The sequence below is a fragment of the Geotrypetes seraphini genome, chromosome 12 (genome assembly GCF_902459505.1).
Source record: "Geotrypetes seraphini chromosome 12, aGeoSer1.1, whole genome shotgun sequence".
Taxonomy (NCBI): domain Eukaryota; kingdom Metazoa; phylum Chordata; class Amphibia; order Gymnophiona; family Dermophiidae; genus Geotrypetes; species Geotrypetes seraphini.
Window position 1 is genome coordinate 87,199,067 of NC_047095.1, and position 16,086 is coordinate 87,215,152.

The 16,086-nt window shown below is 44.2% G+C and overlaps 1 protein-coding gene across 1 annotated transcript in view; it reads right to left on the reverse strand.

Annotated features, from left to right (window-relative positions):
• Nucleotides 1-309: 309 nt before the first annotated feature.
• The window catches only part of PAPPA2 (pappalysin 2), a 546,937-nt gene continuing 531,160 nt past the window's right edge, over nucleotides 310-16,086 (reverse strand). The window contains exon 22 of the mRNA XM_033916510.1: nucleotides 310-2,350. Coding sequence (XP_033772401.1) covers nucleotides 2,243-2,350 — 108 coding nt within the window. The 3' untranslated portion in view covers nucleotides 310-2,242. The remainder of the gene's footprint in view (nucleotides 2,351-16,086) is intronic.

Here is a 16,086-nt window from a genome sequence, read left to right on the forward strand (position 1 = left end):
TTTGTTTTGAATTTTAAAATAAAAGCAAAAAAAGATATCAATTGGAAACAATGAAGTAAATAAGAAAACAGGTAAATAAATGGGGGTGGGGCAGGGCAGGGGGGGGGGTCCAGTGTACTTGTGTCCCTAGGGGCCCTTGAAGAATAAATTCTGCCCTGGCCAGGTGTCCTCTTTTTTAAAAGAGGAAATCTGATAATCCTAGATTAAGTGCTAAATATTGGCACTTTGACTAGCCAAGTGATAACTCTATCCCCAAAACAGGCCCAAAATAGCTGGTTTTCAGTTAGGTGCTCACAGGATATTTTCAGTGGCATTATTATTTATTTAAAACCTTTATATTTCACAAATCCAGAAATCTATGCAGATTATAAGAAACACATATAATCATTGATACACACACAAACATAATACAACATGTAACACAAATTATAATTTCAGAACTACCTAAACTTCAATCACTAATTGGTTAAGTGCCACTGAAAATGACCGATTTAACTGGCCAAGAGCTGTTTCTGGCCAGTTAAGTCACTTTCAATATCGACCCAATGGATATTATCTGGCCATTTGGGTAGGAATTCTATAACTGTAGGCCTCCATTTAAGCACCCTGATGCGGTGTGGTGAAAGACTATTCTCTAATAGCATTTGTGGGCCCAGGTTCTATTATAAACCACTAGCACAATCTGGCATCCGCACCTCTTATCATTATGCACCCACAGTTATACTAGACATAGGCCTCATATAACTGCAGGTATGTAAATGCAGCAGGTATTTTACAGTATTTTATAAATTATGTGTGTAAGTGGTAGACACGCCAATGCCCTGCCCACATGCATGCTCCCTTGCATTTATGTGCCATATCATTACACAAAACAGCTTAGGTGCCCTGCTGGTACTTTTGCAGATATGTGTATGCTTATGAGTAAGGCTGCCAGCTGAATTCAGATTCACAGAACAGGGTTGATCCAGTCCTGGGTTTACCCCAATCCAGGGACTTGTAATCTTGCTTTTCTTAGGGAATGCAATGGGGAAATCAGAATGAAAAGTCCCTGGATACAACATGGTAAACCCAGAACTGGGGTCAACCCTGTCCTGCAAATTTGAATCCAGTTGGAAGCTTCAGTTTATGAGTGTAAATGCTGGTATTCTATAAATTTACATGTGCAAGGGGTGTTCAAATTGAGGCCCCTAGTTATAGAATTGCTCTACATGTGACTTAACTGGGCTTGTACAAGTTTTATCTGCATATATTCTTAGAATCTATGGATATCTATGGAATCTATAGATATATATCTATGGATAAGTTAGATTTATGATCACCATCTGTAGGCGAACAAATAACCTGCTTTGCAAGTCAGCCTGACTGCTTTTAAAACTCACTCCTTGGGTCTTCTCACTGTGCTGTGTCTGTGCATTACAAGGGCCAGTGTAACATCTATATGAGACTTCAGTAGGCACAACTGATTTACTCAGATTTATTACATAATGGTGGGAGTATGGAATTTCATAAATGTACATGCTAATAGCTCCTCAGGAACTAAAGAAAGTTACAATAAAACTGAGAATCTTAATGAGTTTCTTTTAACATTCAGCTGGTTTATTAGATTTTTTCTTTTCCACATGTTAATCCATAGTTTGAACTCGGCAGCTCCTCACTGATATAGGCGCTCCAGTTAAGAATCGGAGGAAAATGAATGATAATATCTCAGGATGCTCATGTCATTGTGAATACTGTCCAGGGAGCAAGAAGTTAACATTTCAATTACAATCACCACTGGTCACACACACACACACACACTTTAATAGAACATTGTGTTTTATGAATGGCACACACAGTGGCCTAGGGAGTGTGTATGGAGGGAAGCAGGGCCATATACAGAGATCATCTGAATAAGTCCATAGAGGCTAATAAGCAGGGCAGAAAAGCGAGGCCATGTGCAAAGAGCATGTTTGCTCAATGGAAGGGCCAGCCCTACCCATGCAGGATAAGACTGTGAGAGCAGGGAGGAGACAAAAATGCAGATATCTCATGGTTAAGGGCACCACTGGCATGTCCCATCAACTTAGCAGGTTTGTATTTTTCTACAACTTCACTTTGTCTAAAGGGCATCCTTTCATTAAATGATCACTGCGCTTTCTGTTTTATATCTTACTGCAACTCCCCTCCCTTTCCCGCTTCCCATCTCCCCATATGCTGCTCTTCCAAAAGACTGTTGACTTTCTGCTTTCCTCCAGTGCTCGTGTCAGTGGAAGCCTTGCTGGAGGTGTCGGAATTGCCCTTGGTTCTCCACAGCAGCCGGGTCCAGGCATGCACATTCATCGTGGTCACAGTCAGCAGCAAACGGGATCACCTGTGGATGAACCACACCCAACAAATTAAGAAACTTAGCAAAACAAATAAGGGATGGAGCCAGATTTTCAGCACTCCCCTGCAATCTCTAAAATGCACCTCATTTCTCCTTCTCTAATACCCTCCTCGTGTCCCACTAACCGGTTCATAGACAAAATCACGCGAGACAACGGCGCGCTGACAACTGAGCGCAGACAACTGAGCGCAAGGTTGACGGCGCGCCGAAGAAAAGCACTATTTTAAAGGGTTCCGACAGGGGGTGTTGGTGGGGAACCCCCCTATTTTACTTAACAGACATCGCGCTGGCGTTGTGGGGGGTTGTAACCCCCCGTCATTATACTTGAAACCGAACTTTTGCCTCCCCACTCCGTATACCTCTGAAACATTCACTGGCGCAAGCAGCATCTTCCACCTGTTGCTTGCGCCAGCCTCGGCTCCCTTCTGACGTCATGTCCTGGTCCTGCAGATGCTGCTTGTGCCGGTGAACGTTTAAGAGGTATGCAGAGGGGAAGGCAGAGAGGAGGAGAGGTACCGTCACCCCCTGTGAAGATGGCACCTGGGGCAGGACATCCCCACTTACACCACTGGTGCATGGACACCTCCAAACACTGCCATCCATTTGCCACATTTGCCTTGCTTACAATGTTGCACTGGCCATGCTACCATTAGTAAGAGGGGTGCATGAGGTGAAAGCTTATGTATAAGGCAGAAAAATACAAATGCCATCTTGGGGAGGGGTGTGTGTGTGCAAGGGAAAGAGCCTTCAAAGACTTGCAGGTTGCCAGACATTTGTTCATTCTCCAGAAGACTCTGGTGCATCAGATAAATTCAAATTCACAAATAACTAGACAAAAGCACGATGACTTCCAAGAAAATGCCACGACTTGGACAGCAGGATTGGATGGCACTGGATTCCTCTCTACTCTTGCAGAATGGTCTGAAATGTGGCAGCTAAAATTTAATGCTAAGAAATGCACTGCAAAAACTCAGTGAGACCTCATTTAGAATATTGTGTACAATTCTGGAGGCTGCACCTTCAAAAAGATATAAAAAGGACGGAGTCGGTCCAGAGGAAGGCTACTAAAATGGTATGTGCTCTTCATCATAAGGCATATGGGGACAGACTTAAAGATACTGTATACTTTGTAGACTTAAAGATCTATATACTTTGGAGGAAAGGTGGGAGAGGGGAGATACGATAGAGACGTTTAAATACCTACGCAATGTAAATGCGCATGAGTTTAGTCTCTTTAATTTGAAAGGAAACTGCAATGAGAGGGCATAGGATGAAGTTAAGAGGTGATAGGCTCCGGAGTATTCTAAGGAAATACTTTTTTACAGAAAGGGTGATAGATGCATGGAACAGTCTCCCAGAAGACTGAATTCAAAAGGGCCTGGGATAGAATCTCTTGAAGAGAGAAAGAGATAATGGTTACTGCGGATGGGCAGACTAGATGGGCTATTTGGCCTTCATCTGCTATCATGTTTCTATGTTTCTATGTTTTTATGACACTATTGCTGGATATGCTTAAATTGTTCATTTATTTATTTTACCAGATTCTTTTGGTCTGACACATACTACAAAACTGAATTCAATGTGACAAAACTGAAACATCAAAGTAAAGCTAAGAAAAATGAAAAACTGCTTGTACTGGATCACAGAGGAGAACAGATGGGTGTGCAGGCTGATTTGGGAAACAGGATTACCTAGAGAGAAGGTTCTTCTTACAAGGAAAAGAATTATAGCCCTAGACTCAGTCGCTGTTAGCCGATTCTCCAGCAGTGATCAATGTGTTATTACGTTTGCATTCAAATAATTTGCACAGAGGTGCAAATCATTTGCATGCAAACACGACAGATGCGCAGATCCCTAACAGCATTAACAGGGGAAGCAGCCTCCTGTCACTGCGGTTAGGGCAGTGTGACCCCTCCCACAGCAATATGCGATTCCCCCCCAACCCCACACATACAAAGCAGCAATGCGGCAAGAGAAATGCCCACTCCCTCCTGCCATGCTGACCCCCCCCCTCCCCACAAAAGAAAACTGGCAGGAGGAATACCATTTTGCCAGGGAGGGCCGTCATTAGTGGGAGGGTGCTTTTTTTTTCTTATGGGACAGTTATTTTGCGAGTGTAACACACGCAAAATATCTGTGCCATTGAAAAAAAAACAAAAAAAAACCCCAGGCTGACCTGTCAATAGTACAGTTACCGGTGCAGAAAAGGGTCTCTCAAGATTTTGTAAATCAAACTAATAAAGTATCTATTTTCTCAGCAAGTTTAAATGTTATAACAAAATAAGCATATCATGTATTTAGACTTCAGTAAGGCTTTTGATAGTGTCCCACACCGTAGGTTAATAAACAAGATGAAAGCGATGGGATTAGGAGAAACTTTGACTGCATGGGTTAAAGACTGGCTCAGTGGTAGACTTCAGAGGGTGGTGGTAAATGGTACCCCCTCAGAAACGTTGGCTGTGCCAGTGGAGTGCCGCAGGGCTTGGTTTTGGGTCCGATACTGTTTAATATCTTTGTATGGGACCTGCCTCAGGGACTTCAAGGTAAAATTACACTATTTGCCAATAACGCTAAGTTATGCAACGTGGTGTACAGCGTAACCGTGCCCGACACTATGAGGCAGGACCTACTTTTACTGGAACAATGGTCTAAGGGGGAGAGTGTGGTGCAGTGGTTAAAGCTCCAACCTCAGCACCCTGAGGTTGTGGGTTCAAACACACGCTGCTCCTTGTGACCCTGGGCAAGTCATTCAATCCCCCCATTGCCCCAGGTACGTTAGATAGATTGTGAGCCCGCCGGGAGAGAGAGGGAAAACTGCTTGAGTACCTGAATAAATGCATGTAAACCGTTCTGAGCTCCCCTGGGAGAACGGTATAGAAAATTGAATAAATAAAATAAATAAATAAATCTTGGCAACTGAGCTTTAATGCCAAAAAGTGTAAGGTTATGCACCTTGGTAGCGGTAACCCAGCAGAACATACACCCTGAATGGGGAAACCTTAACATGAACTGTCGAAGAACGGGACCTGGGTGTAATCATTAGCGAAGATATGAAGACGGCCACTCAGGTGGAGAAAGCTACAGCCAAGGCTAGACGAATGCTGGGTTGTATCCGAAGAAGTTTTGTCAGCCGAAAGCCTGAAGTCATAATGCCGTTGTACAGGTCCATGGTGAGACCTCATCTGGAGTACTGTGTTCAGTTTTGGAGGCCACATTATCAAAAAGACGTGAAGAGAATGGAATCAGTCCAGTGAATGGCCACCAAGATGGCCTCAGAACTCAAGGATCTCCCAAATAAAGAGTGTCTAAGCAGGCTGCAGCTATATTCTCTCGAAGAACGCAGAGAGAGGGGAGACATGATGGAGAAGTTCAAAAATCTTACAGGCTGTATCGAGGTGGAGGAAGATATCCTTTTTCTTACGGGTCCCATGGCAACAAGAGGGCATCCGCTCAAACTCAAGGGTTGGAGATTTCATGGTGACATCAGGAAGTACTTCTTCACCGAAAGGGTGGTTGATCGTTGGAATGGCCTTCCACGTCAGGTAGTTGAAGCCAGCAACGTGCTCGACTTCAAGAAGCAATGGGATAAACATGTGGGTTCACTTCAGGGAATTGCTTAGGGGAGGGTACTTTTGAGTGGGCAGACATGTCGGGCCGACAGCCCTGTTCTGCCGTCATATTTTATGTTTCTATTTTTCTATATATACGTGTATTGTTTTGTATATGTTAATATTTTCTTTTATTCTTCCTGAGCTAATTTTTAAATTTTGTGGTGGACATATTATCTCATACAGATATCAGTCTTCAGAACTTCTTATGATGTCTATATCATTTCAAGTTCCTGTCTTGTATGTGTTTTGTAATCATCTATGTCCACCACTTCCTACCTAAATCTTTATTGATATTAGTCTATAACTCTTAAATTTATTGCTTACAATTAAAATGACTAGGTATTTTTTTTAATATTATTATTATTTTTTAAAATTATTATAAAGCATGTGAAACAGATATCACTCCTAAATTCTAACCGAAAGGAGTTACTTATCTCTGATTTATTGTGGAACCTGCCACCATCAACATTGATAATCAAAGAACTCCCGACACCCTCTTAGTATTAGGGCATTTCAACCCAAACGGGTCTTCTTTGGGGGAAATTAAACATAAGCTGCCTTTGTTTCCTCAAAAGGGTTAATCACCAGTTCTCAGCGTTTCACTCAAAAGAAAATGCCACCTTCTTAATCAGCAAACATATTAACAACTCCTTTTATCATGGGACTTCACTCCAGCCTCTTCACAGGCTAATTTCTGTAATATCCTTGTAGTACTACAGTTACCGACAGGTCTAAACTGTTGTTTTTTTTCTGACAGCTAAAACTCCTGGGGTTTTTTTTTTTGAATAGCCAAGCTATGTTAGTGCATCAATCGCTTGGCTACTTTGCATGAGGTTTTAGCTAATTTGCATGGCTGGATCGGAAAATGGGAGATCAAGGAATACTATGTGAGACCTCATCTGGAATACTGTGTACAATTCTGGAGGCCACATTACCGTAAAGATGTGTGGAGAGTTGAGTCGGTTCAACGAATGGCCACCAGGATGGTCTCGGGGCTCAAGGATCTCTCGTACGGGGAAAGGCTGAATAATTTGCGGCTATATTCTCTCGAAGAACGTAGGGAGAGGGGAGATATGATTGAGACATTTAAGTATATCACCGGCCGTATCGAGGTGGAAGATGATATTTTCCTTCTCAAAGGACTCTCGGCCACAAGAGGGCACCCGCTAAAAATCAGGGGAGGGAAGTTTCATGACGATACCAGGAAGTATTTCTTCACCGAAAGAGTGGTTGATCATTGGAATGAGCTTCCAGTGCAGGTGATCAAGGCCAGAGTGTGCCAGATTTTAAGAGAAAATGGGATGCCCATGTCGGTTCTCTAAGAGAGTAGAGTTAAAGGGATGGGTCATCAGAGTCGGGCTCTCTAAGAGGGAGTTAGGGGGGAGGGTCAATAGGGTGGGCAGACTTGATGGGCTATGGCCCTTTTCTGCCATCATTTTCTCTGTTTCTATGTTTCTAAGGGGAAAAACACATGGTGAGCCATTTTGTGAATCGGGTGAACATAAGAACATAAGAATTGCCGCTGCTAGGTCAGATCAGTGGTCCATCATGCACAGCAGACCGCTCACGAGGAGGCCCTCTGGTCAAAGACCAGCACCGTAACCGAGACTAGCACTAACAGCGCATGTTCTTGTTCAGCAGGAACTTGTCTAACTTTGTCTTGAATCCCTGGAGGATGTTTTCCCCTATAACAGCCTCTGGAAGAGCGTTCCAGCTTTCTACCACTCTCTGGGTGAAGAAGAACTTCCTTCGTTTGTAGGGAATAGAGAGTTGCGCAGGGACAGAAATCCCACCCGTCCCCGCAAAAATCCCACCCGTCCCCGCGAGGAATCCCTCCGTCCCCACCCGTCCCGCGAGAAATCCCTCCGTCCCCACCCGTCCCCGCGAGGAATCCCCTCCGTCCCCACCCGTCAACCGTGAGGAATCCCCTTCGTCCTCACCCGTCCCCGCGAGGAATCCCCTCCATTCCTAACTCTCCCTAACTCCCCCCTAAAGGTAAATTAAAGCAAAACCAAAATGGAAGTCAAACAGAAGCACCAGTCATACAAAGAGGTCATCTTCATACTGAAGAAAGAGTGTGCCTTTGCTGAAACAACTTTTCTATTCAATGTTTGTCCATCACAAGGAAAATCAACAGAGATAAAGGAACTTGGAAGGGGGGGGGGGGGGGAGAAAGACAAAGGAAAGCATGGGCAATAAATACAGGAAGTGACAAAATGGGCAGGCAAGGACAATTAACAGATAAAGCAGAGGCTTCCAACCAGTGTGCCACAGCAGGGAAACCTCAAGAGTGTCACAAAATTAAAGTCATGCCATTAGACAGGACAAGTCACAAGCACCGGCTGAGATGGCAGGGGGGAGCTAGGGAGAACGCTGCTCGTCTTCCATTTCCTGCCTGCCCTGACGTAGCACACATAGCTGAATGGAAGTCTTCCATAAGCCCTTCTTCTGATGTCAGCGCTGACATCGGGGATGACTTCCAATTGACTATGTGTGCTGCGGCAGGGCAGGCAGGAAATGGAAGACGAGCCTTGCGGCAGGGCAGGTAGGAAAATCAGACGAACCTCGCAGCTCGAGTTGCATTGAACCCTGCGGGATCCCCGAGACCTTGAGGGGCGTCCCCACGGGATCCCTGCGACCCTAGGGGGTGTCCCCATGGAATCCCCGCGACCCTTGCGGGCATCCCCATGGGATCCCCGTGACCCGAAGGGGGAACCCGCACTATCCCCACAGGTCCCGTGGGATTCCCGTCGTCCCCGTTTCCGTGCAGCTCTCTAGTAGGGAATCTATCCCCTTTCAACTTTAGAGAGTGCCCTCTCGTTCTCCCTACTTTGGAGAGGGTGAACAACCTGTCCTTATCTACTAAGTCTATCCCCTTCAGTACCTTGAATGTTTTGATCATGTCCCCTCTCAATCTCCTCTTTTCGAGGGAGAAGAGTCCCAGTTTCTCTAATCTTTCGCTGTACGGCAGCTCCTCCAATCCCTTAACCATCTTAGTCGCTCTTCTCTGGACCCTTTCGAGTAGTACTGTGTCATTCTTCATGTACGGCGACCAGTGCTGGACGTAGTACTCCAGGTGAGGGCGCATCATGGCCCAGTACAGCGGCATGATAACCTTCTCTGATCTGTTCGTGATCCCCTTCTTTATCATTCCTAGCATTCTGTTTGCCCTTTTTGCTGCCACCGCACATTGCGTGGATGGCTTCATCGACTTGTCGATCAGAACTCCCAAGTCCCTTTCCTGGGAGGTCTCTCCAAGTACTGCCCCGGACATGCTGTATTCGTGCATGAGATTTTTGTTACCAACATGCGTCACTTTACACTTATCCACGTTGAACCTCATCTGCCATGTCGATGCCCATTCCTCGAGCCTGATTATGTCACGTTGCAGATCTTTGCAATCCTCCGGGTCTTCACTACTCTGAATAACTTTGTATCATCCGCAAATTTAATCACCTCGCTCGTCGTACCTATGTCCAGATCGTTTATAAAGATGTTAAAGAGCAAGGGTCCAAGCACTGAGCCCTGTGGCACCCCACTGGTGATGCTCTTCCAGTCCGAGTATTGTCCATTTACCCCCACTCTCTGCTTCCTATGCTCTAGGTTTAGCGACGATCGCCGACTTTAGTGCATCTAACCCATAGTTGCTAAGGTTTCGTGCTGCTCAGAGTAGAATTTGGTCAGAAGCAGAATGTAGAAGCTTAAGAGTATTGATATACAACAGGTGGAAGAAAGATAGGGAGGCAGGAGCATTTCAAGGTGAAAACCATGATTTTGAAGTGGTTTCTTCATTAGTATTATACTATTACTCCACTGACATGGCTTGCTGTCAAAGGTGTGGTAGCATGATAGAGATAGACAGATATATAGATGTAGACATATCTATATTAATATCTATCAACAGAGTAATAATATAGATCTTGATCTCCTGATGAAGCCACGGGCAAAACGGGCCCCTTTGAGATCACGATTGTGAAATTTCATTGCTGTTTGAAGCTAAGTTCTACACTTATAATGTTTACAGAATATTTATGATATTTATAATATTTATTGTTTTAACATGTTAAGATTTTGCATTAAGGTTGGAGGGGGTGATTGACCGGTGATTGATAAATTAATCCCCCGAATGGATCAGCTTAGGCTGCCCTATAGTGAGTTGGGGAATGAATTTCTGAGGTCTCACCACAAATGAGTTTTATATTTTTAATGAAAGCTCAGCCTTACCACTCTTTTCAGTATTGATTAATGAATTATTTATGATCTTTGGTGATAGTTATTTCACCCCACATTTTTGTTGTTTATCATGGTTGCGTAAAGATGACAGGGATATGTGTAACATATAGTAAGCATAAGTTGGAGCCTTACCCATTTCCTGCCTATTCTTTACCCTTGTGTACAGTGCCCCTCCCCCCTTTGTACTTAAATTCACCCTTCCAGAATAGTGCTTAAATGCCATGGTAGCAAAAGTGGACACTTCCAGTACCTATGAAGTGTTAGTATTCTGCTAATTTACAAATGCAAGGGGCATGCAAATGTGAGCATCGTTATAAATTTGCCCTTTCTGTGCATTGGTTGTTATCAAATAGGCTTCCAGAACAAGGCCCGGCAGAGCATAAATGACTCACAAAAACCTACACCTGCTCTGAAGCAGATGCAACTTTGTATATTGCCTGAATTTGGGTGTGGATCACAGATCCACGTTTAAACTAATTAGCCAATTAAATACTAACAATAATGGGTGTTAACAAGCACTTAATTGGCAATGATTGAGTTACCCATGGATCTGTCCTAAACCATATTCTATAACATGTATGCCTAAATTTCATAGTGCAGAAATCAAAAGGGGGAGTGGCCATGGGAGGAGCATGGATGGGTCAAGGGCATTCTCAAAAATTACTACTACTACTATTTATCACTTATGGAGCGCTGAAAGGCGTACAAAGCACTGTACATTTTGACATTTAATAGATGGTCCCTGCTCAGAAGAGCTTTCAATTTAACTCAGACAGTCAGAACCCAAAGAGAGAAGAGTTAGGAGTTGAAAGCAGTCTCGGAGAAGTGGGCTTTTAACTGGGCCTCGAACACTGCCAGAGACACAGCCCACCATAGGGATTTGGGCAGTTTGTTCCAAGCATACAGCACAGCAAGGTTATAGAATACAATGTTCTAGAAAGGATTGGCACGCCAAGCTGCCATCAGTTGGGGTCAAGCATTTACACCAGTTTAAGGCAGGCATAGAAGCGAGAAGCTCGCCAAGCTAATATTTGTGAAACAGCGCTCTCTCTGCGCACAGCGCCCTTTAAAGAATACTGTCTTAGCATGAATCATAACAGTGCATAACTATGTGCGCCATTTACTGAATCTGGCCCTCAAATGAAAATGTGGAGCCCAAATATAACAACAGTTCAATTAACAAAAGCCCATGTACTTGACTCCCTAATCACACCTCGCCCCAAAAGGAAGCAAAAGGCCTCAGAGAACACTGTGAGCAACTGTAGAAAAATATATCTCACTGAGTCCACAAATCTCAATCACTGGCATAAAAAGCCTTCCTCAAAATTTACATGCAATGCCAAAAACAGTCTACAGAACTTTAATGCTGCTACTAATATTTTGCTCTTGATTTCTTCAATTAAAGTTACATTAGCCAATGTGTATTTATAATGTTCTGTTTTGCTCATTCCTGTCTACCTTTTCCCAGTGCCAAAACGATGTGAAGTCGAGGCTTGACAATAAGCTTCACTCTGGAATTTCCATTCAGTGTAGCAATGTTAATTACCTAGAATTTTTTAACATACTTCCAACTTTATGTCAACTGCCTTATACATGAACAAACAAATGAAGAATTTATAATAAAATGGCAATAGAGTCTGACTGACTAGAACAACTGCTTTCATTAACTCTAGAGCCTGTAGCCAGGTCACTGGAAGCAGCAGTTCTTGGACTTCTGTTTAAATGTCTGAAATATTTGATAAAAACTGAAAAAGAATATTCTGGAGAGATGGGAAGGGGGCATATGTAGTATATTAAGTTGCATGCATTGAAAAACAGATTACTGTATATACTCGAATATAAACTGAGATTTTGGCCAAAATAATGACCTAAAAATGGGGGTCTCAGTTTATATTCAGTTCCTCAAGTCTGCACACTCCCCCACCCCCACCCAGACCCGTTGAAGGCCTGCCTTAAACCATGGTGGTGGTCCAGTGGTGAGCTGGGACTGGAGTGATCCTTCCCACTTCCTTTCCCGGCCTAATGTTAACCACCCTACCTTCCCTCACACCTCCCAGATCCCTCTTCAATATACCCTTTGAACCTTGGTGGTCTAGCAGTGATGCAGGGTAGGAGCCGCGATCAAAAATGGCTTTGCAAGTTCCTGGGGCAGTCTTGTGAGACCATGAGAACTACTCATATATATATAGGTTTATAAAATTAACTTCTTCTATAAAGTTTCTGTGCTAATCCTTAATTTCTGAAAATCAAAAAAACAAAGAACAAAACTGAGACCTGTGTCATGCTGTAATTTTTCCTTACAAAATGAAAGGTTTTTGCATCAGTATCCTGTCTTCCCTTTTGCTTAGACCAACTGATCCATTGGTCGTCATGTATGTTGGACCAAAAGAGGCACAACATACAAGGGGATGCTGAAAAGTTCTCAGCCCATCCAAGAAGAGAATGATGTGGATATGGTTCAATCAATGATCTGAAACAATGTCAAAACATAATTTTATATCTGCAAATTGGCACTTAACGAAATAAGATACTACTCTTTTTAGCTACAGTGGTCAAATACAAGCTCAGAATTAGGAAGTTGGTTGCATGACTGAGAACTTTTCAGCACGCTCTCGTATACCCCAATGTATCTTGCCTGCTTATGAGTCCTGTTATAAAATAAACTTTCACATGCATACTACAAGTTTAAACATTTCAAAATAAGATCAAATATCAGTCACCATTGCTAAATGGTGCTAGGAAAGAGGTTGTTAAAAATAAAAAGGCATCAAGGACAAGAGAGTATAAGAATTGGCAAATTAGATGTAAAACATTAATAAGGGGATATTGGATTTAGCTCGTGCCTTTTCAGTTGTAGCTCAAAGCAGGCCAAGGGAGAATTTGAGGACTGAATCACAAAGAAGAAAAATATAATCATTAAAATAGGGAGAGGTATGTCCAGTAGGAAAAAGGAGATATTGATTGTAAAATACTTTGGTGAGACCTCATTTAGAATATTGTGTACAATTCTGGAGGCCGCACCTTCAAAAAGATATAAAAAGAATGGAGTCGGTCCAGAGGAAGGCTGCTAAAATGGTATGTGGTCTTCATCATAAGGCGTATGGGGCCAGACTTAAAGATCTCAATCTGTATACTTTGGAGGATAGGTGGGATAGGGGAGATATGATAGAGATATTTAAATAAAAAAATTCACACACTGTCACTCACCAACAGTGGGTTATATCTCAAAGATCAGCATTAAATTCAAACGGGTGGAGAAAAAGTCTCAAGAAATTCTTATCACACAGCAATCATGAATGATACTACAGCTGGTATTAGTCTTATCATAGGTATTAGTCTTATCTCTGGTTTCTGCTTTCCTCATCTTCTTGTTACTGTCTTCCTTCCATCCACTGTCTGCCATCTCTCTGCCCCTCCCTATATGGCATCTTCTCTCCTTCTATGCCCCTTCCAGAAACTGTATACCTTCCCCTTCCATCTCTCCTTTCACCCACATTGGTCTGGCATCTCTCTCCTCTCCTTCCCTCTCCCATACCTCTCTTCTGCAATCCCTTTCTTCCCTCATTTTCCTTTTCAATTTATTTTCTGCATCCATCTAGATTACGTTCTTACTACCCTCTCATCAATTTCCTTTTTAACTGTCTACCTACAGTTCACCACCTCTTTCCCTCACCCCCTCCTATATTTCCCTAACTCAATCCTTTCCCCTCATCATCTGCCCTCTTCTCTCTCCCCACTTCCATCATCTGCCCCTTCTCCCCACTTCCATCATCTGCCCTCTTCTCTCTCCCCTTTCTCCCCATTTCCATCATCTGCCCCCTTCTCTCAATCTCTCCATCCACCACAGGCCCATCTTTCTCCCTTCCTCACCTTTCCAATTTTAGCAACACAATCTGCAACCCCTCCACCCCCCGCGATGACACTTAAGATCAGCAATGGGCCTCCTTCTACCCCTGGCATCAACAGAACTTCAGATCGGCAACGTGGTGCTCAGTCAAAAGCGGAAACATGAAGCTGAGTCAGAGGGAAGCTTTTGACATGAGCAATAGAGAATGACACGGGGAAAAAATCTGTCCCCGTCACTGCACCGTCCCCTTCACCGCCCAGTCACCGCCATCCCATTCAATGTCCCGTCACCGTCCCCGCAGCATCCATACAAGCCTCAGTACTGCAATATTTAGCTTATTCCTTCCTTATAAATCAAAGTTCTGGCTGCTGAACTGGAGAAAGAGATTTTCAGCTGGCAGGGCTTTGTTTATAAATTTTTATCAACACAACGAATATACTACTTTATCCTGAAGCAAAAAAAAAAAAAAGAAATATAATTTTTTTTCTACCTTTGTTGACTGGTTTCTGCTTTCCTCATGTTCTCATTCAATTCCTTCCATCCACTGTCTCTCTTCTCTCTGTGCCTCTCCCTTTCTCCCCCTTCCAAATTGGTCTGGCACCCATCTTCTTCCCTCCACTCCCTCCATAGTCTGGCATCTCTGTCTTCTTCCCTACCAGCGTCTTCTCCCCACTCTCTCTTCCCCAATTCCCTTCAGCGTCTTCTCCCCACTCTCTCTTCCCCATTTCCCTTCAGCATCTTCTCCCCACTTTCTCTTCCCCATTTCCTTTCAGCGTCCTTCTCCCCCCATCTTACCCATGTCCTGTCAGCATCCTTCTCCCCCCTCTGTCTTCCCCATGTGCTTTCAGCATCCTTCTCCCCTTTTGTCTTCCCCATGTCCTTTCAGCGTTCTTCTCCCCCCATCTTCCCCATGTTCTGTCAGCGTTCTTCTCCCCCTGTCTTCCCCATGTGCTTTCAGCGTTCTTCTCCCCCCTCTGTCTTCCCCATGTCCTTTCAGCGTCCTTCTCCCCCCATCACGTCTTCCCCATATCCTGTCAGTGTCCTTCTCCCCCCTCTGTCTTCCCCATGTGCTTTCAGGGTCCTTCTCCCCTCTGTTTTACCCATTTCCCTTAAGCGTCTTTTCCTCTCCACTCCACATTTCCTCCCTTTCTCCCTCCGTGCCCCATACCTTCGTGGCGCTTCCCCCCCCCCACAACGCCCGCCCGACCGACCGACAACAGGCCCGGTCTGACAAACCTCCCTGCCCTGTGGCCTCGAGTCTATATTACCTTCTTACAGCAACCGGAGCATTGTAGTTGCATATGGCTGCCGTGAAGGTCGTCTCTGATGCAACTTTCGGTTGCGTCAGAGATGACCTTTACGGCAGCCACGAAGGTAAGGGGACCTGGCCGGCTGTGCACCCGCCCCTAAGGCTGCACCCGGGGTAGACCGCCCCCCTGCCTCCCCCTTGGTACGCCACTGAGAAAAGGGCCCAAATGTGTTTTTTTGTGTTGCATTCATATCATATGCCAGGAGTGTATCTCAGAGGGGGAGGGGAAACACCCCAAAGTTGATGGCAAGTAGAATTTTGTCAATTTGCAGCATTGCTGGTCTAAACAAGTACTAATAATGAATGCAATTATGCTGCATTAAAATTATAAAACTAGTGGAAAAGAGCTGGAATATGGTAGGTTAAGCAATTGCTATCTCAACAGGATTGAATTAAGAACATAAGAACATAAGAAGTTGCCTCCACTGGGTCAGACCGAGGTCCATCTCGCCCAGCGGTCCGCTCCCGCGGCGGCCCATCAGGTCTGCGACCTGTGAAGTGGTTTCTGCCTACTTCTATAACCTACCTCAAGTTATATCTGTACCCCTCTATCCCCTTATCCTCCAGGAACCTATCCAAACCCTCCTTGAACCCCTGTACAGAGTTCTGGCCTATCACATTCTCCGGAAGCGCGTTCCATGTGTCCACCACCCTCTGGGTAAAAAAGAACTTCCTAGCATTTGTTCTAAACCTGTCCCCTTTCAATTTCTCCGAGTGACCC